The 26,164-nt window shown below is 33.5% G+C and overlaps 1 protein-coding gene and 1 long non-coding RNA gene across 2 annotated transcripts; one reads left to right on the plus strand and one right to left on the minus strand.

The window, feature by feature from the left end:
* Positions 1 to 1,889: 1,889 nt before the first annotated feature.
* LOC105339156 (uncharacterized) lies at positions 1,890 to 9,127 on the minus strand. The gene is made up of 8 exons (XR_010712987.1): positions 8,581 to 9,127; positions 8,111 to 8,207; positions 6,555 to 6,735; positions 5,872 to 5,957; positions 4,903 to 5,696; positions 4,535 to 4,674; positions 4,171 to 4,346; positions 1,890 to 3,694 (listed from the first exon to the last, which is right to left on the minus strand). It is a non-coding gene; the product is annotated as an uncharacterized lncRNA (long non-coding RNA).
* Positions 9,128 to 16,124: 6,997 nt separating this feature from the next.
* Positions 16,125 to 18,761, plus strand: LOC136274566 (tripartite motif-containing protein 2-like). The gene is made up of 2 exons (XM_066081672.1): positions 16,125 to 16,211; positions 16,422 to 18,761. The coding sequence occupies exon 2, from the start codon at positions 16,436 to 16,438 to the stop codon at positions 18,095 to 18,097; it is 1,662 nt and encodes a 553-aa protein (XP_065937744.1). The 5' UTR covers positions 16,125 to 16,211; positions 16,422 to 16,435; the 3' UTR covers positions 18,098 to 18,761.
* The last annotated feature ends 7,403 nt before the right edge of the window (positions 18,762 to 26,164 follow it).

Below are 26,164 nucleotides of genomic sequence, written 5' to 3' on the forward strand. Positions count from 1 at the left end.
TAGTTGCACATTTAATTCTTCTTTTATGAGAGCTAGTTTGTACATTGTATATTTATTCGTAATTACTGTAATATATACAAGTTTCAACTCATGACGATACATTATATATGAAATCGGTTATCAGTCATTTATTACTTTCATTTTTTGTGTAGGAAAACCCAATAACAAGGGGAATGTTTTTGATAACAGTTGTTTATATTGATTAGTTCACCTGAATTGATCACTTTTTGTCCGGTGTTCGTCTGTCTGTCCGCCCGTCCCTTTGTCTGTAAACCACTGGGACATTTCAATCAAACATCGTACAAAACACCATCAGGTAAGGGACATTCAAGTTTGTAAAAAGAAGGGGCTACACCCTCCAATCAGGAATTATTAAAAATTTGTTGGTATCTTACAAAAATCTTTTTCTAAAAATCACTAAGCTAGAAAAGTTGAAACTTATTTGGAAACATCCCCAGGTAGTGTAGATTCAAGTTTGTTGAAATCATGTTCGCGTAGGGGGGGGGGGGGGGGGTAGGGTGAAGCCACAGTCGGGGGAAGACTTTTTTTATATAGGAATAGATAATGAACAATCTTTTTCAAAACCAAATAGACCAGGAATGTTGTAACTTGAGTGAAAGTATAATCAGGTAGTGAAGATTTATCATTGTTCAAATTCTGATCCCGGGGGTATGGTGGGGCCACAGTTAGGGTCGAATTTTTTCCTATTAGTAAATAGAGAAAGATCTTTAAAAGTCTTCTGCTAAAAACCATTAGGCTAGAAAAGCTGAATCATGTGTAGAAGCATTCCCAGATTCTTTTGATTCAAGTTTGTTCAAAATATGATCGCTAGGGGTAGATATTGGTCACACCGGGGATTGATTTTTTACATAGGTAGATAAGTAAAAATCTTTGTCTTTTAAACCAATAGGCCAGGAATGTTAACATTTATGTGAAAATATCCTCAGGTATTGTGGATTCATGGGGTAAGGGTCACAGTCGGGGGGGGGGGGGTCGAATTTTTACATATAATAAGATATAATATATTAGGTATTAAATATTAATAGAAAAAAAAGTTAAAAACTTCTTTTCAAAAACATTTGGCTAGAAAAGCTGTAACATGCGTGGAATCATCCCCAGGTAATTTAGATTCAAGTTTCTCCAATCGTGTTCGTCATTATTGAGCTAGAAAAGCTGAAACGTATGTGGAAACATCCGAAGGAAGTGTAGATTCAAGTTTGTTTAAATCATGATCCCAGGGGGTAGGGTTTGGTCACAGTGGGCGTCGAAATATTACATAGGCAAAATATATAGAAAAATATCTTTTAAGGGTGTATTCTGCTCATTCACGAAAAAAAACCTACATCAAACTTTTTAGATGCTTGTGATTTTTTAAAAGTACTATTCCTAAGGAATAAATTGAAAACAAGAAAAGTGTATGTTCGTTTTCATTTAAGAGAGATCCGACCCCCAGAACATGGGCCAAAAATGGTGCATGGAAATTCTCATAGAAAGTGCAATTTGACCAGAAATTCCTTAAAATTAAGAAAATAAAGGGAGATTTCAACCTCTTTAAGTTTTGTTTACTTAAAAACATCTCAAGAGTTCATTTTTATGCACAATTTAGACTATGAAATAATTTTTTTGATGAGTTATGCCCAAAAATGTATGTTGCTCAAGTAAAATTGGAGCATCATTTTCGTTGCAAATATGATAAATAAACCAAAGATAGACGGATTTCTACAATTTAACTTTTTATGAAAATATTAGTACACTTTCTCTACATATTATTGATCCAAATGAAGGCATAAAAAGTAGGGGTTAGTGTGCATATAAGAAAAAAATATTGTTGGTTATATCCCCACCCCCTATTTCAGTTGAAGCATTTTATGGAAACAAAATAAGCCATATTTGGAGAAAAACATGAAGTTTTATTCACCAAAAATTTTAAATTGGTGTAATTATCTTTAACAGCAATTGTAATTATGTAAAGAAAAGGTTTTAATGAACAAACAGTAGACATACAACCAATTAAATTTAAAAAAATAAGACAAAGAGGTGTATTTAGTACTTATAGACAATCTTCTGGATGCGACCTTGAATAACATGGAATGGCATAGGGTTTTTCTAGTTCATGAAATGTTCTAGTTTATTAAAGTATTTTATAATAATGTAATCATTCAATATAAAATTAAAAATGCATTTGATATTTGTTTAAAAACAAAGAATTTGGATGCATTAATTATAATTTGACAGTGATTATCAAGGAATACAAACAATGATATGTCGACAAAACATGCATCTTCAGAACTGATGTCTGATCGATAAGTTTTGACCAGTATATGCATTTCAAATGATTGGAAGAAAAGAAATATATAAAAAAAAAACTCTCAGAAGCACACAATAAATGCAACAATGGCACACAATATACCAGTATACATAGCACATACTTTCTAAATTCAACTTTTTTGGTAGTTTGAAAGATCTACGTGAAAGCAAATACTGATAGTTTATATACCCGGTACATACATTCATAATATATTTTACTAAATTGTGAGTTATATGGTATTATGGTAAATGAACTTGCATCAATGCATGGTGGTATTACAATGCTGCCTTATCTGTTGAAATAAATAGGTTACATGTGCAACAATTTACTAAATCTGATCAGTTGAAAAATTAACATTTGTCGTATAAAAATTCTCTGAATGATGAAACTATTCCATCCTTGTAGAGAGAACATAGAGAGAAACAATGGTGATAAAAGTTGATATTGATATATCTACATGATTTTTTGGAGAGCTGGGGAGAGTTACATCATACAGTACATACTAGAGCTAATATCTAGTTCAGGGAAAATGAAAATCAAAGGCAGTATATACACTTCTGTCATAATATGAGCTTAATTAACTTTCACTTAGAAATGTACTTCTAAACTGTTCAGCTATGGAGTGTATGACTTTTGATGACTTAGTCACTCTTGGTCTGCTTCCACATTCTTCTGATAAAACCTGTCGTATGCCCTCTTCCTTTCCCCTACTAAATGCAAGCTTTAGAGCTGCATAGTTCAAGTCACTGGCGGCAATTTTTCTACCCATGCACTTAGTAATTATTTTTTCATTGACAAGTCCTTGAAGAGATGGTAGGTTGTGGGCTGTTACTCTTAAGCTCTCATGTGAAAAAGTTGCACATGGCAGAGAGAAAGACGCCTTCAGTCTATTATGTTCATCAAAATTAACTAACCGTACAAGTCTTTGAAGGAACACGACGTCTTGTAATGCGTCATGAGCGGCGTAGTCACAGTGAAGGAACGATGAAACTAGAGCCTGTTGGGAATAAGATGGCAACCCTGGGAATTGTGACCTAAACAAAAGCTTGGTATCGACAAATCCAGCAACATGATCTTTAAAAGTATCCATCTTCCCAACTGCTTCTAAGGCGTTAAACAAAACATGGCAGTCATAAGACTTGATGTTATGTCCAGAAAGGATGGCACATTTTCCTTGTCTAGAAATAAATTCAACAAAGGACTCTAAAGCAGAGGACAGATTGCTGGAATGGACAGGTTTGCCTCTGTGGAACATCTGACTGCCTCTCATCGTTATGCCTGTCACATCAGATGCTGAGGTAGAAATGGGAACTTTTGGCTTGACAAAACACTGCCACTGATTTTCTCCGCATACAGCAGCCATCTGGGTAATGTGGGAATTACGACCTGATAAACATAAGTAAGAAAAGTTATTACCCATAGATTTCCACTAAGGGCTAGAAATGTAGAACATACATTTTTAAATGGTTGAATGTTCCTGTCATTGTGTAACAGATTAATCATTAACACTGAAATAATTATACATAATAATAAGATTTATTGTGCCCTATACATGCATTAGTGCTGTAACATTCAAATATGTTTTCATGATACATATAGCTCTACATGTTACACAAATATCAATAATTTAAATGTTAGCTTGTCAAAAAAATATTGATCAGTTAATGATTTTCTTAAAATATGCGAGAGACCAGCTAGAATAATAATGAGAGGATATTCTCACAGTAACAATAAATCACTTCTGATTTGTAGATTCATTGACTGTGACATAAATAAACACTAGTCTGTGATACTTCGTTCATTGGTGACTAACATTATCAATGTTGCCCTCAACCTTAAGTCAACATTTTTATATCATTTACCTAATCCAGTGGTTTCTAAATCAAAGTATACAGGTATTGAAGCTGACTTTATCCCAACATCCTTTGGTGGAACTCTCGGGGAAGGAATCTCGTTTATGTCCTGATGAATCATGAGCTCAACAGAACTGCCATAGCTGTCTCCCTCTCTCAGTTCTTTCACTGCATTTGACTTGACTCTAAATATAAATGATAAAACTGAAGAACTTTCCAGTTTTGATTTCCTTTTAAGTAGGAAAGTGTATTTCTATTACAGATTTACAAAAATAATTAATTATGTTTATAAAATATCTACAAACACCAACCAATCTGAAAATGTTCTCATTTTGTTCAGTAGTTCTTTGGTATAGAAGTGATCAATATTTACCTCCTGTTCTTGAGCTGAATTCTCCTCAGTTTATATTTCCATGTTGAACATATCGCCTTTCTCTTCCTGGCCTGCATGTCACGCAGTAAGGCAAGTCTTCGTGTATGGCACCCAGGAGAGAGTCCAAGTTCTCTGTACACCTAAAATGCCAAAATAACCTTAATTATGGTCCTAGCTAGTGGCTTATGTTTTTTTTCTTCAATCTTCAATAACTGCAAATACTGGTAATTATGATAGCATTCAATATGAAATGTAATTTATTCAAATACAAAGAACATACTGATATAGAAAGATAGCCAGGCATCTTGTTTTAAATTGTTGGTTCATATTAAAATATATTTCTTATGTAAAATCAAAAATCCCTCTACCTTCAGTAGGTAACTTTGTCCATCATTCTTTTGTGCAACAGCAGATGCAATCCTCCTGTTCAAGCTGGCTGATCCACTGTAAAACTGTGTTTTAGGAGCTTTTGATGCAACTGTTTTGTTGAAGCTCTCATTGGCTTGAGTGCTACCCATTGAAGAAAGCTTTTGACTCTGGGATTTGTAGCTATGCATCAGATCTCCAAGAGCTGTCTGGAGGGGAATATCTCGAAGAGGTTTTCCATAAGGAAATGAAGAGTATTTTCTGCTGGGGTTATCTATATGATGGCACCATGAAGACTGGCAAAATGAGTGGTCCCCAAAAGGATGTCTACTGATTGCTTCTAACCCATTCTCTATACCATCTGAATTTCCTTGGTTCTGAGCCAGCATGTAGTCCAAACACTTCTGCAAATACTTGAAAACCTTTGGATTTTGCAACTTCTTGTGCTTGTTTCGCAAGGAGTACAAGGCATTGCCAATATTTTTCTTTACGTGGTTTTTATCAGACTTTTTCTTTATGGATGGATTAACATTTTGTTTTATTCTGGCAATTGTTGTTGTATCATCATCTGCAATGATTGTCTCTACCACGGCTCCTTTTTCTTTACATGTTTTCATCATCTCAACCACCATATCCTGCTCCATGGCCTTAGCACTTCCACTCCAGTTCATCCGACAGTCATGCTTATTTGGTGTTTTTCCTTTCTTTGCCGAATTATCACAGGTCTTGCAGAACTTGCTGCGCACATTATATCCAACAACTTTTCCTGTTTTGGCCCCAATCATTGAGCAGTGACCTACAAAGTCAAATTTTTAAATGAAATCTACTGGGTAAAATGTATAAAATAGTAGTCAGAGGACATGATTTTAATTTACGTCAGTTATATACTAGCAAAGTTTAATTGGCATTGTTTGAGTTTGAACTTTGAATCAAGTTTATATGTATATAGTTTTAAATTCAGTTATAAGCACCTGAAAGACTGTCAAATGATCTGCCACTTCCCCTCTTCTGCCATGCACCATCAACACTTACAGTTAGCCCATCAGTATTTTCATCTCTAAAAAATATTACAAAAATATAATTTTTTCAATTGAAAATTTTATATAAGGGTATGAAAGTAACATCTATGTACCAAATAAAACTTGTAGATTTCATAATTTTTCACTCATTAAGGCCACACTAATATAATTTCTTGTTTGTCCCTGCATGCTCGTATTTAAATAAAACTATCTAAATAATTTTTTATTAATAAATCACATCAAGGAAACTCTGTGTTGTTTTCTTTTCTATTTCTGCTCTATTTTTCACATTTTAAATAGTTTTAATTTATAAATTAGAAACAAGTAGAAAAAATATAACCATCAGCACAAATTTATTCATGTACCGCCTAAAAATTTTGGCTACAAGAAATAATAATTTCATTTATTATTTAATCGCTCGCCCGCTTGTACCTTTCACCGGATGTCAGACGAAAAAGAAGTTATATTGGTGTGGCCTAATGAGTTATTAGAGACATATTTAACTTTTTAAAATACCGGTAGTTAAAACAAGCATATTTTTATGAGGTTATGCTGAAAAGTATTTTCAGATATAAATGTTTTAAATTTAAATGGTATTATAAATAAATGCACATGTAGCAGAAATGCAAAATTACATTTTAGACAATTTCACTTCTTCTGATAAATTTTCCATAACACTGGCTTGGGCAACACATTCCATTGCACTTCCCATCTCCTTCTCTCTTTTGGAAAGGAGGGTATTGCTGACTGGTGGGATATTAAGGGCAGACAAGAAGCTATTAACTTGCCTTCCACCAATTCCACTGTGAACCATTGCTTAATTAGAAATTATAAAATAGAAGGTTTCATTTTCAAACAACAAATACTTTAAATTACAAAGACAGCAGCTTTCTTATTCTTATGTATTTCATGCAAGATACATTTGAAACTTTCTTCCATTTTCAGATTATTGAGAGTTAATACACTTAATTAGTAACAACTGAATTCAATTTATCTTGCAACAACCCCTTGCATTGACCTAATAAAAGTAACCTAATAAACTAAAGCTATATTCAGTCAATGCCTCAATATAGCCTCGTGCATTCAACCGACGTTCAAATGCACTAATTATGAAATCATATTTCTTGCCTCTACACCATGGCATCATGGTTTCAACTGCAGATATGTAACAAATTTTGTCAAATAAAGCTCATTTAGGGTGCAAAATGTGATATTATGTTGCATGGTAAACAAAATACATGATAAATATCTTGAAATATAAGCGATATTTGGGCTCAGGTCAAAGAGGACAAGGCTTAGGACTCCACAACCCTCGCCCTCACGTTTTCTTACCCTCGCCCAAATATAGCTTATATTTCCAGACAGTAACCATGTATTTTATAAATATATGTGAAATTCCTGAGAAGAATTCCTCCATGTTGTGTTCATATAAAATAAACAGATTGATTGATCAGTCACAGTTGCTCACATAAAATATTATGTAATTCTCAAATAAGTATAGAGCATTTTTCTCATTTTTTCGCCTACACTATGATGGTTCTCGGGCTAATATAGGACGCAATATAAAATATGCCATGTATTTAATCTATATGTATTGTACACAAAATTGTGTTGTATACTCTGTTCCGAGTTTTTGCTTCCAACACTTTTACTTTTCGCTTGATATTTCGATAATCATTAATACCTTTGAGCTCAAACTACGTTCATCCACTAATATGGAAAATGTCCAGATTATCTATTTTGAAATGCCCTCTCTAACGCTTCAGGTTTCAAAACACAACCCAAAATACAAAAGTCGACATGGGTTTTACATTACAATACTCATGATTAAGCCCAGATGGTAACGTTGAAAAATTGTGCGAGGTATTCCAAGTGAGTTCCAAATGGTGAAAAGATGTAAACATTTCCCAATATAAATCTCCGTAAGAAATTTAATTTCGTTCCTGTGAACTTTTATGATTGAAAAAAGATAATGCGTCAATGAAGATATTTTGGATATTTTCCCTTTTATTGATTTCACAGATATGTGTATTTTCATTAAAAATCATCAAAAAACGCTGGAAGCAATAACTTGGGACAGACTATAAGTGAGCTATACCGCTTTCTGATATTTCAATACAGATGCATGCATGTGTTTTAAAATCAAAATCAAATGTGTAACTGTTATGTCTATATTATTATCACTGTTTACCTGTTGCAAGCTTTGAATTTGCATCCCATATGCCATTATGCCTCTTCCCAGTGGGTACACAATTGATGTAATTACAATTTGTATTGTAACAGGGAACCTAAAGAAAAGGGTTTAATTGGTATATAAGCAACTCAACTATAATTTCTACTAATCAGAACTATAATTGATATGCAAATATAAAGTACATGTAGATCTTATGAATTAGTTTTGTGATAAACACTGATAAACTTGCGATAAATCTCTACATTATGTTTTTAAAGAAAATTTCATTATACTTTTCATGAGGAAATTCTACATTATGCTAGAGACATAAATAACATGTTATTTACATGTATGTCTCTGATTATAAATGCCAATCAATTCCGTCCACTTGGAATTTGTTCAAAGTTTGTGAATTGTGGCACAACTGTATTTTTCAAATTGTTGCTTCATTAAGACCTCACATTATAAACAATCGTAAACATACTTACTTTCAGAAGTGCAGAAAGGCCACATGTCTTGATGTCAATTGCATGGGAAAGTTGAAGTGGGACTCCACATTTTTTACAACCCGATAAGCCCTGAGCTAATATATCTAGCTCTACTATTCTTCGCCCTTCTCTCCAATTGTGTGTATCACTAAATCGTTGTGTAGCCTCTTCAATCGGGACGTCTGTATCACGTTCGCTGTTTGTTGATCTATTGTATGTGTGATCATTTGCTACAACGGCAAAACTCAATCCCCCCTCCCTTTCTTTGTCTTCCTTGATGCAATTCTGCCGGGCTGCCAAACTTGCCGAAATTTTAACCAATCTTGATGTCTGTTCTTTTGTTTTAAATCCCCTATTCAATTTTTTACCCATGAAATCAGAAGAGGATGAAGTGACATATCTGCCGAATGACGTCTGCTGTTTACATTGATATGTCGCAAAATTCCAGAGTCTCTTGATTGAAGTTGATAAGATAAAACAAAGCCTTGGTTAGTTGTTAATTGTTTATCTTTTATCAAGATGATGATGTTTTTACATTCTTATTGACATACGAAACATTTGCTAATTGTATAATTTACGACACTCTCAAGAGTTACCTCCCGTTGATTAACCCCATTTACGCGCGCGAATATTCAAAAGAATACACCCTTAAACCCGTTTTCTCGAAAACCAAGGACCAGGAATGCTGTAAACTGTGTAAAAGGTATCCCCTGTAGGGGAGGGGGTATAATTTTACATGCAGGTACAGATGAGGACTTTTTTAATACAGGGTCTATTCTTCTACAATGCCCATACATTTGTACTAGACTCCATAAAGGTGACTTTATTCTGGCTATTCTTGCCCAGGTGAGCGATGTGGCCTACGGGTCTCTTGTTGTTCATGATATTATCTAAGGTTGAAATATTTTTTAAACCTATCTGTCATAATACTGTATTACATGTATGGGCTGTTGTTTTATAGAAATTTAATTTTACAATGGATCATCGAAGCACTGCCCAGGATATACATCGGTGTGATATTTGTGAGAATGCTATTTTACACAGTTACTGCGATTTCTTTCATGTCAACCTGTGCAAGCTCTGCATAGGAGAACACGTCTCAGATGGATATCTAAACCATGCAATAGTCCCGTTTGAAGAACGAAGATCAACCTTGATTTATCCGAAATGTCCAACACATTCACAAAAAAGTTGCGATTTGCATTGTAAGGATTGCAACATTTATATTTGCACTTCCTGTGTGGGATCTAAACAACACAAAGGACATGATATTTGGGAACTTGATGATATCTACAAAGAAAAGAAAGAAAATATTCTAAAGGACGGGAATGAGTTAACTTAATTTCTCCGACATATGAAGAAATGGTTCATGATTTAGAAATACAGATTGCCAATTTGGATAAGGGATATGAAAAACTAACAGCAGAAATGTTCAAACATGGAGAGGAATGGCACAAAGAAATTAACGTCATTATGACGAATATGAAAACCGAATTATACGAAATAAAAATAAAACACAAAGACATTTTACAGAAGCATTTGGATGAAATCAAACAGATACAATCCCTCATTGATCAAACAGCTCAAACTTTAAAAGAAATCGAGGAATCAAATGAAGTATCCATGACCATTGAATACAAATCTAAAAACAATGAGTTCAGCAAGCTTCCACTCAAGGTTATGGTGTCACTGCCAACATTCATTCCAGAACCAGTAGACCAACAAAAGCTGTATAGTTTGTTTGGACAGATTAGCTCCATATCTACCGCATTCAAACAAAATGTCTTGACTTCAAACAAACAATCAAACACTTTGGTAAGGAAGCTCCTGGATGAACCCGAGCTTGTTCTCAAAATACAGACTTCCCTTTATTACTTGAGTAATGTTGCCTATGTTACTGATGAGAAAATATGGACAAGCGGAGAGACAGATGAAATCAAATGCTTGAATGACAGAGGCCTCCTTATCCAAACAATAAGGACAAAATCTGGGGAATGGCCTGATGATATAGTTGTAAACAGTTATGGAAATTTAATCTTCTCTACCAGTAAAGCAAGAACAGTGAATAAGGTGAAGAATGGACAGAGTAAAGTGCTGATCAGATTAAAGGAATGGACGCCTGGTCAGTTGTGTATCACCTCTACTAGTGATCTCCTGGTTACCATGTTCAGTGATGATGACTCTCAATCAAAAGTTGTACGTTACTCGGGATCTACTGAGAAACAAACATTTCAGTTTGATAATGAAGGGTAACCTCTGTTCTCAGGAAATGATAACATTAAATATATCACTAAGAATAAAAACAATGATATCTGTGTGGCTGACTGCGAGGCTGCTGCAATAGTTGTAGTAGATCAATACGGGAAAGTGAGATTTCGATATACAGGTTGTACTTCTTCTATCATGGGCGATTCATTTGAACCACATGGTATCACAACAGACAGTCAAAGTCGTATCCTGACAGCAGATAGCTATAGCAATTTTATCCACATTCTGGATAAGAATGGACAGTTTCTTCGCCACATTTATAACTGTGATCTGAACTTGCCTTGGGGTTTATGTGTTGACAATATAGACAATTTGTTTTTCTGTGAGTATGCAGCTGGGTTTGTAAAAAAAATCAAATACTCTAAATTCCTTATTTAACGCGAGTGCTTAAATCCGAGATTCCGCTGTTTTGCATCAAATCATGAGAATATAAAATCGCGATCACCTACTTTTGTTATAAAACTGTATATTTCAAAACTGTCTGAAAAATAAAAGCGATGCTTTAAAATTCGCAGGGATTGCTTCTTGCGATTTTACGCGGAAAATAATTCCTTGCGTTTAATTAAGAATCTACAGTATGTCAAAAAGACAATGCTATGTCGATGCAAAAATATGGTAAATACAAGATAATTATTAAATAAATGTAGATACAACTATTTCATTGACTAACGTTTTGTGAGGCATTTATAATTAAGTTACAAACGGAAGAAATAATGGAACCAGGTGCGGATCTGCTGACCTATTGTCTCATTTGGCCCTGACCCTGAACGCATTGTACGATTTTGCACTTGCCCTGATTTGCAACGATAAACTGCACTGTGATTCAGCTGAACGATTGAACCCTCGATACATCAAACAGCATGAGTGCAAAATTGAAGCATAATTTACCAAGCAACGTAAAAAGCATCTCAATTCAGGTCCTCGCGAAAATAAAAAATTAAACATAGAAAAATTTATTGTAAGTTTAACAAATCTTTTGAAAAAAAAAAACAACTTGTAATAAAGCTTTGAGTTTAAAAGTAGAAAATCTTCATCATATAGTTTTTAAGATTTCTTAAAATATTTTATGCATATTAATAATTTCTGTTAAGTTGGCGAGAATTATCTTTCCTGCGGTATTGTCAAAGTTATACATCATCTTCATATATGGACACAAAATCAACGTCGCTGGATGTAACCAATGAATTTAATCCGCGGTAAAATCTTGGGAGCGTCATTTTAATAGCTTGGGTTCTCACTTTCTTTCAGAACGCCGATAGCTAAGCATTGAAAGTTTTCAAAGCGATCTGTAAACCACTTCCATCCCTCCACCTTCCTTTTTCATGAACATGTATATAAGAAAAAGAAAAAATCGTTGTGTATTTTCTTTTCTTTTTCTTTATTAAGCATGGCGCTTTTAGACCACAAGGATTATGTTTTGCATAAATTATTCAATCAATCACATCATTGATTACATCAGTAATGGGAGTTATGGATTATTTTAGTTGTAAAATTTTATGGCATAAAGAATGAAATATTCATAGTTTTATGATAAATTCTATAAACTTATTAATTATTATATAATCATCTATTGTTATTTTCCTGATTATTTCAAACCAAATTTGGTTAAACAATAAAGTCACAAAAGTGGCAGAGTGTAACATACCTATTTGTTATGTGATGTTTTACTGTACAAAGATGAAGGGCTCAGGTGGTTCAATTTCGAGCAGACAGAGGTTAATTATTTCATGAATATGCGTGGAATAATGCTATATGAAGTAATGGTCTATTTTGAAAATTATAAATTATGGATAAATATATTTACACTGTCAGTGGTGTACCACAAGTAGATAGCTATAACAATTTTAGGCCCCAAATTATTTATAACAAATTAAGGTCCAGGACTTGCGAACTGCGTCCTGAAATACAGGTCATTGCGAAAGATGAAAAAGAAGACTAAGATTCAGGCTAAAATAGGAATTAAACACTAAAAAGTATAAGCAGCTTTTTTGCAAAAACAGAAAAAACAAAAACCAAAAAACAGTCATCAAATGCAAATCTTTCAGTATTTATTACATAAAGTAGGCACCGTGCATGCTTGGGTGGTGATATTCAAATGGTTCAATGATTGTTAACAATTTTAACCAAGATTGTAATATCCCATGCAAATACGATATCTTAAATAACCAGTAATGAAGATTGGAGTTACTGATCAACTAAAAGTTTCATCACTGCATCCGGCTAAAATAAATATAATACTCCAGCCAAATTATTGTTCAATTTTTAACTAATTGCAAAAGAAATGTTACTGTATAAATGCAATTTTTGTCTGTCTGTCTGTCCGTTCGTAATCAACTTTTCATATTGTTGACTTCTCTGGAAGCACCCGTAAAATGACAAAACCTGGCACAGAGTATCCATAGTGAAAAAGGAATTTCAACATGTTAAAATAAAAGATATCCCTTTCTTTCAGTGGCAGCTGCAGGTCTGTAGATCCCGGTCTGAAAAAAATGGATGGACGAACTGGGAACTGCAGTTTCTTATATATTAATTAGTTCCAATTTATGGCGCACAAAAACAAATTTATCTGCAACATTTAATAACCAACAGTCAGTTAAAATGTTGGAGGTCTATATAATAAATTAAGTAAAAAAAATCGACAACTGGATTAGTGTTTTAATACAAAACTGTTTATGAATTTGCAAATGCTTTATTCTATAGGGTCTTCTTTAGTTTTTACCCACTTCAAGCATTCTTTTTGTGTCCTTAGAACAGATTGTCCCGAAAATTTGACCATTTATATTAATCGTGACGTTAGCCATTTTTAATACTTCATATCTTTACTTTGCTGTCTTTGTATTGAAATCATTGTTTACTAATGCCGGATTAAAGCGGGGGAGGGGCGCACCCTTAATTGTCAAAAAATTAAATCATACTCAATCTGTCAATTAAACAGTATTTGAAAATCTTTATCATCAACCTTTTTGAAACTTATTGGATTCCTCTACATTAGACTGCTTTTCAGCGGTGTAGTTTATGGTGAAATGTTTTCAACGTGTAACTATACATATCTTGTTTTCGTCATGCTCTATGATGGCTCAAGTACGACCAATCAACCACTTTTCAGTGAGTGGTTATATATATACTATCTAGTGTTTTAACGACACTTTCAGGTTAACTATAATACAAGCTGTCATAGTTATTATTTTCTAAGCTTTATTTACATAGTATCATTAAACTTGATTTTTTAATTAATTAATTTAAAGACATTCACGAGAAAACAGATAATGTTTTATATGCCTGTAAAGCAGATGCTTTTGATGAGGTCTTAAATCCATACACCTTTAACAAATTTTAATTTTATCACTTTTACGTATAATCACGATACGAGATATCACAAAAGTAAAGTTAACAGTAAAGACTTTACCTTACAACATCTTATAAATCCAGGAATCCTAAATCCCCCACCAGGGACCCACTGTAAGACTCCAGACGACCCCAAGCCCCCCCCCCCCCCCCCCCCCCCCGCCTACAACTGATGCCCCTCCAACATTAAATCCTGTACCCTGTTACTAATACAAATGAACTTATCTTTGTATTTTGTACAAGGATACAATATTATGACTAAAAACACATTCTCTTCTATTATTTATGCTACCCATTTAATGTCCACTGATAAAATAACATTATTTAAATCATTAGCTCAGATTAACAGCATCTACTTTGAACTGCCATTTTCTACCTAAATAATGTATCCGATTATCAAAATCATATTTTTTTAAATCCAAAGTACGGTTACGGTTATAATTAAACAATTTTCTGAATTTCTATTTCAGCAAAGTTTGCTCAAATTTTACAATGCTTGATATTGTTTCAAAATTGATATATTGCTCACTGAGCATAAATTTTGGTACAACCGTTTGCATTAATTTGAAAAAAAAAAAATAATGAACCATAATTAAAAGATGTATAAAAAGAGAAATACCAGGTGTTACTATTAGTTACTATGTGCTTTCAATCAATGAAATATTTTTTGGAGTATATGCATAGAAAAAATTGGAGGTGAATAAAATACTTCTTGGGAGAGAAAAATGATATATACCGATTCTATCTAGAAGTTAGGTTTACGTGTTGACAATCACAACGCCATAGACACAGTTGAATCTCGCGCATCTTAAAGAAATAGTCAATATTGCAATTGGAAAAAACTTTTAATTTATAATACAAGTAGTCCTACGAGTCAAATAAAAATACTCAGTATTTAAGCCAATAAAATTTAGAAAAAGGTAAAGCAATTATCTCTCTATAAATGTATGGATCTATAACCGAGTGATCGTTAAAGACTATCAAACTCTCAATTGTTGACATTGTTTTTAAATCAACCTAACGCAGTTGATCGCTTCTAAACGCGCGTTTTCATTTAGATTTACAATATAATCTTTTCTTCTAGAAATGAAAGAATGCTGATTATTTTCTTTGATCATAATGGACATTATGTGTCATTGTTTTTTTCTTTTTGGTAATTTTTGTTTTAAAAATTAGAAAGGATTTCAAAAGACTCGGTACATTGTTCACAAAATAGTTAAAAATCAACAACGTTACGTAAAGCTCTCTCATATTTGCATTGACTTGTTCCTAAATCTGAAGCACAGTTGCAAAATTTCAAAGAGCGTAACTTGTCATTGTTCATTATTTTTTATGAGCGTAACTTGTCATTGTTCATTTTTTATCTCAAGTAATTGCATTGCATTTTGAATAATCTTACTGTATTACTACTAAAATAATCTTCGATAAATTAAGTTATTGTTCATATCTAAATAGAGAATGTTGTCTTTCTGCAAAAAGAGCCTTCTTTTGATGACCAAAACACAGTACCTGTATCACAGTCTTCTTTACCAACTTTTCTTTTCACCAACTTTAAATGATTAGTGTATGCACAATCCAAAGAGGCCTTAAGGGTCAATGCATAACCCAAATCATTTTCATTTACAACCTGGAATTATTTTTTTTTTTGAAATATTATAGTTTAGCATTGCAAAATGCATGTAACCTTTATTAGTAAAGTCATTTCACTTTCTTTCAAAGTTTAATATCTAACAAGTTACATCACTTATTTTTACTTACGGATTTACTTACTTTACTCTTGAATAAACGTGTATGTAAAAACAAAAGATGTAGTATATTTGAATCATACTATACCTCATTTAATTGGTTTCAGTTTTGAAAAGACCATTGTCAGTATTTCTACAACATAATGGCAATACATGATGTAAAGAAACATTACTCTTGCACATACCATTGATTCGATTAATATCCGCCATTTTGATCTCTACATTTAACACGTAGAGGCAAGAAGTGGAACATGTCATTCTTCCCAAAATAAGGTTTGTCTGTTGCATAATTTATTTCAATTGTGTATCTAAGTGTTAGTCATTAAACATTTTTACTTTTAAAAATGTAAAATTTTATCTCCTTTCATATTTGAAATGCCCCATAAATAAAACTTTTTTAAAATCCTATTCTCATGCGTAATCGCCGGTCATATATCTCCTATCAGCAAAAATGTTTGAAAAATGTTTTTTTTTTTTTTTCAGGAAAGAATTTCACAATGGATCTTCGTAGCAGTGCCCAGGATGTACACCGCTGTGACCTTTGTGAGACCGCCAAAGTACATAGCTACTGCGATTTTTGTCATGTCAACCTCTGCAAGCAGTGCATAGGTGAACATATATCTAATGGATATGAAAAACATAAAATAGTCCCCTTTCAAGATCGAAAATCAACCTTGATTTATCCAAAATGTGGAACACATCCATCCAAAAATTGCGATTTGCAGTGCAATAATTGCAACATTTTTATTTGCACGTCCTGTGTAGGATCTAAAGTACACAAAGGACATGATATTTGGGAACTTGATGATATTTACAAAGAAAAGAAAGAAAATATTAAAATGGACGCAGAGGAGTTGGACAACTTAATTTCTCCGACATATGAAGAAATGGCTAAAGATTTAGAAAATCAGATTGCAAATTTGGATAAAGGATACCAAACAATTACAAATGAAATATCAAAGCTGGAAGAAGAATGGCATAAAGAAATTAACATCGTTATCACCAAGATGAAAACTGAAATAGACGATATAAAAGTTAAACATGGAGACATTTTACAACAGCATTTAGATGAAATCAAACAGGCACAATCCCTTATTCATCAGACCATGCAATCTTTAAAAGAAGTAGAGGAATCAAATGAGGTGTCAATGATCATTGAATACAGTTCTAAGATCAGAGATTTTAACAAACTTCCTCCCAAGGTTGAGATATCACTGCCTTCATTCACTCCAAATCCAATAGACCGTGAGAGGCTGTATAGTTTCCTTGGACAGATCACCCCATTATCTACTGCTACTGAAGAAAATGTCTTGTCACAAAAGCAATCCAACACTTCAGTCAAAAAACTACTGGATAAGTCGGAGATTGTTACAACAATCCACACCAAGTTTAATGAACTATTTAATGTAACTTTTGTGAATCAAGAAAATATATGGACAAGTGGAGAGACAGATGACATAAGATGTTTCAATACTACAGGGTTACTCCTCCATACACTCAAGACAAAATCAGGAAATTGGCCTAATGATATAACGGCAGACATTGAAGGGAATATACTGTACTGTGATTGGTCAACAAAGACAATATATGAAGTAAAAAACGAACAGACCGAAGAGTTGATCAGATTACAGGGATGGATGCCCTGTCAGCTGTGTGTAACGTTTACCGGTGATCTCCTGGTTACGATGTATAGTGACGATTATACTCAGTCCAAAGTTGTCCGATACTCGGGATCTACCGAAAAACAAACAATTCAATTTGATGATGAGGGTAAACCTTTGTACTCAGGAAATGTTTATATGAAATACATTACTGAGAACAGAAACCATGACATTTGTGTTGCTGATTGTGGAGGCGGTGCTGTAGTGGTGGTAAATCAGGACGGGGAACTAAGATGGAGACACACTGGTCACCCCTCCACTACTAAGTACGAATCTTTTATTCCATGGGGCATCACGACAGACAGTCAGAGTCGTGTCCTGGCAGCAGATGGTGACAACCATTGTATCATCGTCTTAGATCAGAATGGACAGTTTCTTTGCTACATAGATAACTGTGATCTTAACTTTCCATGGGGTTTACGTGTGGACAATGATGACAATCTGTTTGTGTGCGAGAGTGTGCGAGGAAATGTGAAGAAAATCAAATATTTAAAATAGATATCAATATCAATATCATTTTCCAACAAGAGGTTTAAATGTGCGGTCTAGGTCGAAGCTTTACAGAACTGGGTGTTCAATATCCCACATGAGTATTTAATTATTGATTTTTTATCGCATTATTTACATTAGAGAACGACGAGTCTGACTACTTACTGTTGTGATATATGATTTACGCTTGGATTATCCTTTTGCGTGCTATGTATAGTGCAAGTCAAGAAGAGAGTAAACTACAACTTTTACATTAAAAGACTTAGTATGCTATATTGTCACATGTACCAGTTAAGCAAGTTTAAAACTTTATCGATGGGCTTATTCCAATATATATGATATCCTTACAGAAAACGATGTTTGTTTACGTTGAACAGCGGCGTTGTAAGACATAGTGTAAGGCAAAACATCTTACACTGATTTTTCACACTGTACAAACCGATATCTTACAGATGCTTAATGCGAGAACTGGTTTTTTGTTATTATTTAAAGTGATTTGCATAACTGTTTGTTGAAAAAATTGTAAAAATGTCTGAAAACAAAACACTATATAATGAATGTAAATCAATTTCAGTCAAGCAATAGATCGTAACCTTTAATTTAGTAGGTCGATGAAAATGGTTTGTGAGCGTATCACTGTGTTTGTGTGTTACAATATCGCAAGATGGCATCAATTGACATGAAAATAAAATCTAAAACTTGTCTCTTTCTTTATTGATCTTGCAATTCTTTAAATGTGATTATAGCAGTATGGTACTGAGTAGACCCAACCTAACATTAAGTTAAACCCCAAGCTCTTTGTTAAACTCTGGGATAACTTGAGGCAGTAAGATGGTAAGATATATTAAATACGAGTCTGTTTTACCTTCAGTGGGTACAGATGACCCAAATGAACCCAAAGTAATCCCCGGGTGGACGCAAATTAAAAAACCAGACCCAAAATAAACCCCACCAAAACCCCGAAAGTAAACCCAGAGTTAGGTTGATGTCTGCTCTACTTTTAAGTTGGGTTGTTTTACTGTACGTTGGTTTTAGTTGCAAGAAGTACACATGCTTAGAATCATGAGTAGGAGTTCTGGGAAACATGCAATTGCACTTTAGTGTGTTTGTCATCTTGTGCTATACGCTTGTTATAGCTTTGTCCTAACCAGTGCTATGTGGCGTGGGAATAATATAGCAATGTTTTTAAAAGAATACATCACTTTATGCACCAGCACGCGCCACACAATTGATGCTTTGACTTCTTTTAATATTTTTCAGCAAATCAATTCCTTTTTCTTTTGACAGAAAGTGTCTAGAGATTTCATTGGCAATAGCCAATTTACACTCAATCTTGTTAGATTTGTACAATCATATTATGGTTGTACAAATGTAAAAAGATTGAGTGTGAATATGTAACTTTTAAAAATAACTATTTCTTTATATATTTGCCGAAATGATATAATTAGTTCTTGGAATTATGATCATAAGATATACCATTGAGGTCGGGCCATAATTACAGCAGTGCAATGAATATCATATAGATAGAGGTGTTATCATTTACAATCAGGACGAAACTCAATTTATTCCCTTTCAATGAAAAAAGGATAATAAACACTTCAATGTGCATGATTGTACGAATGTACGACAGTGTTTTTCACAACCATTCGCCATTTTGTCTTTTTTAAATAAAAGGTTTGTGTGTGTTATGAGTCATGGCGTGACACAAACAATCTTGCCATTATAAACACGTCAGACTCTGTGGTTGAAAAGGGGGAGGTAGCAAGTAACAAACATGTTTTCGGTAACCAAACCGGTTGTCTGTATTATTGAAACCAAACAGTGAAACATTCATACACCAAATACCAAGTCTTTTAAAATGAATAAAACCAGAACATGCTAAATGTACATTGTCGGGAACCAATTGCAATGTATGCGATTTTCCCTTAATCATTTTTAAAAAAAATGTTATATATCCACGCACTGTGATTTGTTTTCTATCATTATAACGTATAATAATTGTGTTTATTGGTAATGGTAATATCGATCGGAGACTCAATTAAAATCAGACGTGAATTATTCCTCAACTTGTTTTGTAGGAGGTTTCTCTTTTGAAAGAACATTTAATATTCTGTTAAGAGAGCTAACTCCTGACAAATGTTTACTTGGCTACCGTGACATCCGCCATGTTAGATGTTAATTCACAAGCAATGAACAAAAATTTACTCCTCACTTATAAAAGTTAGTGTGTTCATATCCCGTTCAAATAACCTTAACATGTACATTCTACAAATGAAAATGTATAAATTATAAACTAAAGTACTTTCATTTTCAGGGGCGAAATCCTATAATAAATGTGAAATATTTGGATTTGAAAAGTTTAAACATCCATTCCAATGTTAATTGAAGGACGAGTATTACTTTAAAACACAATAAAAAATTGTTTGCGCATTTAAATGTGCAAAGTTAATGTGTGTGAAATAAAAAAGGTACAGTACCTTTCCTTTTTTATAGCATAAACTTTACTTAAATGGATGCCCGCAACACTGCCCAGGATGTGCATCGATGTTACCTTTGTGAGACCGCCATAGTACATAGCTAATGTGACTTTTGTCATGTCAACCTCTGTAAGCTATGTATTGGTGAACACATCTCAGATGGATATCAGAAATATGCAATAGTTCCCTTTCAAAAACGAAAATCAACCTTGATTTTTCCGAAATGTGCAATACATCAACAGAAAACCTGTGATTTCAAGTGCAAAGATTGCAATATCTTTGTTTGTTCCTCCTAGCTGTGTTAGATCCAAACAACAAAAAGAACCTGACATTTCAGAACTTGTTGACGTTTATAAGAAACAAAAAATAAATATCGATAAGGATATGGAGGAATATGAAAATATACTTTCTCCGACATATGAAGAAATAGTTCTCGCCTGGAAAATCAGATTGACTTGGATGGAGGATATGAGAAACTCATAACAGATATTTCCACACAAGGAGAGAAATGGCACATAACAATCGATATGGTTATCACTGGAATGAAAACTATAATCATTGATAATAAAGTGAAACACCGTGAGATCTTAAAAGATCATGAAATCAAATAGATACAGTCCCTGATACAGACGAACATGCAGTCATTAAAGGATATTGATATATTTGACCACTGAATATGATTCTAAGATTAATGATTTCAGAAAGATTCCACACAATGTTCAGGTATTGCTGCCAACATTCATTCTTCAAGCAATTGAACCTGAAAAACTGTTCAAGGTTTTTGGGAGGTTTACACCATTAACTACTTCTAAGACAGAGCATTTTCGGTTTACGATTAAATCGAACTACATGTACTCAGTCAATGAACTTTTGGATGAGCCAGTAATTGTTACCCAAATGCAGACTTGGTATGATTTACTCTACTGTGTTTCCAATGAAGATGACGAAACACTTTGGACAAGTGGTGAGGGAGGGGATATCAAATGCTTCGATATAACAACAAACGTTTTACTTGAAAGAATTAGAACAAAATCAGGAAAATCCAAATGATATAGCTGTAGACAGTAAAAGAAATCTTTTATACACTGATGGGGAAACACGAACAGTGAATCGAATAAAGAATAGGCAAACAGAAGAGTTGATCAGATTAAATAGTTGGACCCCAAATGCGTTGTGTGTCACATCTACTGGTGATCTTCTTGTGACCATGTTCAGTGCAAACCATTCTCAATCTAAAGGTGTCCGTTACTCAGGATATACGGAGAAACAATCAATTCAATTTTATGATAAAGGTAAACCTCTGTACGCAGGTAATAATGAAATTAAATACATAACTGAAAACAGAAACTACGACATATGTGTTGCTGATTGCCTTGCTGGTGCAGTTGTGGTAGTTAATCAGGAGGGAAAACTCCGGTTTCGATATACGGGTTATATTTCATTCACCAAAAATAACCCATTTGAACCCTACGGTATCACAACAGACAGCCAGAGTCGAATACTAACTGCAGGCGGTGACAATCATTGTATCCACATTCTAAATGAAGATGGCCAATTCCTATGTTACATAGATAACTGTGATCTGGCAGATCCATGGGGTGTATGTGTTGATAACGAGGACAATCTGTTTGTATGTGAGTTGAAAAGAGGGAGCATAAAGAAAATAAAATATTCCAAATAGATATACCGATGAACTCTGTATTAGCATTTGGACTTATAGATTTAGCTAACTTTATCCTTAGTTTGTCAGGGGTTTTTTCAGAATTTTAAAATCTATGACGAATTTGCAGTGTTCATGTTTCCCTTCCGTTGACAATTGAGTTTGCTTATCTAAAAATTAAGACAACTATCAAATTTCAATGAACTATTATTGAAGACGTTTTGTGTGAAACTTTAAACTTGCAATCCTTTATTTGTTATCAAATTGCTATATCCATAACACATTGTATTAAAAAAAATTCAAAAACATTATTTACTATAGGCGAAATTGCTTAATTGTTGTAGATAAATTCTTACTTTGTAAAATTGACTCAGTCAAATTGAAGTTTTACCACATGTCATATGTCACTCATGTTTTTAGTGAACATTACTATTGTCCACAATTCTTACTTATATCATTTTGTTTAGCATTGTTGTCATCCAAGAATTCCTGCATCGATTATTTGTGAGCAGTTTTCGGATTTCCAGAATTCACTCTACCGACCTAAAGTTTAAATAAAGTGTTGTTTTTTTTTACCATCTAGAGCATTTTAGTCTTTGTCGCTGGATCCTCTGTGATACAATCATCATGGAGGACATTTTCAAATTGTAGTTTATCTAATGAAGAATAATTAATGATAATAATGTTAAAGAATCACGGACTTTGTATAGATTGGTAATAAGAATTTTATTAAATGTTATTTCTCAATATGATCATACTCGATATGTTGATAAAATCTTATACCAGGTGTTACACGTCAAAAACAAACAAAAAATCAATAAAAAATACTAAAATCTTTTTTTATTCTTGTTATATTTATGAAAGTAATTAATATCGCTGATAGTAAACAATGCTAAAAGATATGTGGACAGAATAAAGTCATGCCTATCGGACATTTATTGATACGTACGATTTTGATTGAAATGTGTAGTAAACAAAACATATTCTAAAATCAATGTAGAATAAGATTCTTAGCATAATTTCAATTTTTACTGTAATATACCATAATTTTGAAGAAGAAAAATCCAGCTTTTAAGTTTTTATGGTATATCAATTTTAATTAAACATTAAACAACAAATAGAAAACCATTGATGTGTATAAATTAATTTAAACATACTTGCTTTTATATATATGTCTGCAGTAAATTTGAACTTGTTTAATCATTTCAAAAATATTTTGCATGTTTGCAAACACCATTGCATGTGACAAAATGTTAGAATTTAGATCAAAATCACATTACATGTAGTATTATAAAATGTATTACAGAAATTTTAAAACAAAAGTAGGTTGTACCTATTTTTTTTTCAACTACTGTAAACCAACATTTATTCGCAAGCGATAATTGTTTGCAATGTTCGCGAGAGCATCGTCGTCGCGAATATTTCCCGCCGCGAACCAGCCCTTGACGTATGGTTGTTATTAACAACACATATCTTTATAAGGTTTACTCGCGAAAATTAGTCGTCGCGAACCAGTTTGTGTTTAGTAAATCGCGATAAAATGTCATCGGGAAAAAATGTTGGTTAACAGTACTGACTGACACAAATGGACATATACATTTGTCATTTGCAAAATTATGCTTAAGTCAGGTATAACAAAAGGATCACATTTATAACCATAACATCACACAACATTCCCAAAGCAAGACAAGTAAGTAAAAGTTGCTGCTCCATTTCGTGAAAATTTTAATATAAAGCTTACTATACCACCAGCAATACCTTCGAAACCTTCTCCGCTTCTGTAACTAAAATTAAATTGAAAAGCCCCGGATATTAAATATGATTCACAAGAGGCCCAGGGGCCACATCGCTCACCTGAGCAACAATTGCCTTAATTCTAATCAAATTAGCATTAGAGTATCAAAATATCTTGACAACTAAGTACAGTAGATCTTGCTAAAAAATTGAAAACCTGCCAATTTTTATCCACCTCTTTTTTCTTTTTTTTTTTGGTAAATACCAAGCCCTTTTTGTTGTTGTACCTGTAAGAAGATATTTCTCTATTCCTATATACCCCCCTCCCCTTATTTCATGTCCCCACTTTTCTCTAGGGAATCATGGTTTCATTAAACTTAAATCTGCATAACCTGTGAAAGCACACTAAGTACTGAGTTTTGAACTAAAAACTTTCCCAGAATATTTTTAAAGATTTTCTCTATATATTCCTATGTAAAAATTCAAACCGCCATCACGGCCCCACCCAACCACTAGGGACTGTGATTTTGCAAACTTGAATTTACACTACCCGAGGATGCCTGTACACAAGTTGAAGTTTTTCTGGCCTAATAGTCTTTTAAAAGAAAATTTTTAAAGATTTTCTCGATATATTCCTGTATAAAACTTGATCCCCCAATTGTGGCCCCACCCTACCCCAAGGGACCATGATTTGAACAAACTTGAATCTACACTATCTGAGGGTGCTTCCACTTATATTTGAGCTTTCCTGGCAAAATAGTTTTTGGGAAGAAGATTTTTAAAGATTTCATCTGTATATTCCTATGTAAAACTGGATCCCCCTATTGTGGCCCACCCTACCCCCGTGGACCATTATTTGAACAAACTTGAATCTACACTACCTGAGGATGCTTCCATTTTAATTTGAGCTTTTCTGGCCTAATATTCTTATGTAAAACTTGATCCCCCTATTGTGGCCCCACTCTACCCCCGGGGACCATGATTTGAACAAACATGAATCTACACTATCTGAGGATGCTTCCATTTTAATTTGAGCTTTTCTGGTCCGATAGTTTTTGAGAAGAAGATGTGTAAAGATTTTCTCTATATATTCCTATGTAAAACTTGAAAACCCTCTTGTGGTCCCACCCTACCCCCGGGGACCATGATTTGAACAAACTTAAATCTACACTACCTGAGGATGCCATCACACATGTTTTAGCTTTTCAGGCCGAACAGTTTTTGAGAAAAAGATTTTTGAAAAATACCAACAAATTTTCAATAATTCTCAATTATATCCCCTTTAAAGAGGGCATGGTCCTTCATTTGAACAAACTTGAATCCCCTTCACCTAGTGGTGCTTTGTGCCAAAGGTTGAAATCTACCCAATGGTTCTTGAGAAGAAGATGAAAATGTGAAAAGTTTACAACGACGACGACGACAACGACAGACAACGGAAAAATTGTGATCAGAAAAGCTCACTTGAGCCTTTGGCTCAGGTGAGCTAAAAAAGTGGTACTTTAAACATTTATTATTGCTTTCAAACGTACAAACCACATTAATTTTGTCATATTGTTACAGTCATGAACAATCATTGGAAATCTTATAAAATTATTTACAGTTTTAAAACCCACATCAGTTATACATATTAATAAATAAAAATTTCGTCTACACTCTACAAATATCTATAAAAATTTAAAAGACTATCTTAGTCTTTTTTTTAGATTTCAATGTAGAATATTAATTAGACAAGAATAATATCTTTAGACTAGTTTCCCCTCTCTCTTATATTCAATGGAACTTCGTTCGATAATTGAAGGTAATGTATGTAAGTATATAAAATTATGATGAAACAAAACATGTTACATTTTTAAAGAATCTATTCATAGTCAAAACGTTTAGTTTTATCATTTATCATCATGACTTGATATTAAACTTACATCTTTTTTTCTGGAACTGGAGTAAAACTAGTATGTCCACACTTCATTTCATATCTACACATAATAAAAAACACCCTTTAATTGCATTGCAGCGCACCGAGCAGGCTGACGCCAGGTTTATTTTTCAAACACATAAAGAAGCCATTGGACAAGGCATTAATATTGAGTAACAAAAAATTACAATATGCGCATCCATAACACTTTGGTATAACATGATTTAAGCCTCCTCCGCCGCCCAGGAAAAACCATAGATAAAAAACAACCAGATGTTTTGAAAATACTATGG

This window comes from Magallana gigas, chromosome 4 (assembly GCF_963853765.1).
Source record: "Magallana gigas chromosome 4, xbMagGiga1.1, whole genome shotgun sequence".
NCBI classification, from domain to species: domain Eukaryota; kingdom Metazoa; phylum Mollusca; class Bivalvia; order Ostreida; family Ostreidae; genus Magallana; species Magallana gigas.